This window comes from Rhagoletis pomonella, unplaced genomic scaffold, assembly GCF_013731165.1.
Source record: "Rhagoletis pomonella isolate Grant_MI unplaced genomic scaffold, Rhpom_1.0 Rhpom_scaffold_00001, whole genome shotgun sequence".
In the NCBI taxonomy this organism is placed as follows: domain Eukaryota; kingdom Metazoa; phylum Arthropoda; class Insecta; order Diptera; family Tephritidae; genus Rhagoletis; species Rhagoletis pomonella.
Genome location: NW_023458555.1, coordinates 16,589,981 through 16,590,556, shown reverse-complemented (window position 1 = coordinate 16,590,556; position 576 = coordinate 16,589,981). Strand labels below are relative to the sequence as shown.

The window sequence follows — 576 nt, the reverse complement described above, 5'->3', positions numbered from 1 at the left end:
AATTCTGGATTTCTCTTAGTCATAGAACAATTTATATATCGTAATGACCTACAAAATAGTAGTTTAGCCTATTTAATAGGCCTCATAAATAAAAAGTAGGCTTAAGCTCAGTCAATTTTTTCACTGATGAAGTAAGCTCATTCTTAAGAATTTGTACTGAAAATCGAGTCGGGAGTTCAAACTCACTTCTTATGCATAAGGCCCAATATATTATGTATATTTTGGAAAACATTTATTTACTACAGTTTACAAATATAGTTAAACTTATCAGACTACTCATAAAACATTCTGCAGATACTCATTATCTTCCTTTACAAATTTATGTGCAACATCTTCAGGTACATCTACTTCTTTATAGTTGTCCAAGCCAATTTCCTCTTCTTTCCTGCAATAAACCAAATATGAAAAATATATAAATTAAAATTAATCCAACATCAACCCAGCTACTCGCACTCACTTTATCAAAATATCCACTACATTCTCGCACGCCAACAGACATTCTTTATCTTTGCCAAATTTTGATTCCCATTTGTGATATTCACGCAATATTTCATAAACACCTTTCGACCGCAAAAT

The 576-nt window shown here is 31.2% G+C and overlaps 1 protein-coding gene across 1 annotated transcript; it reads right to left on the bottom strand.

Annotated features, from left to right (window-relative positions):
* Window positions 1-210: 210 nt before the first annotated feature.
* Window positions 211-576, bottom strand: LOC118750774 (protein HGH1 homolog; the record flags this gene model as incomplete). The annotated part of the gene is given in 2 exon segments (XM_036485510.1): window positions 211-385; window positions 458-576. Coding segments are annotated over 2 exon segments (228 nt in total), but the record flags the coding sequence as incomplete, so codon positions are not given.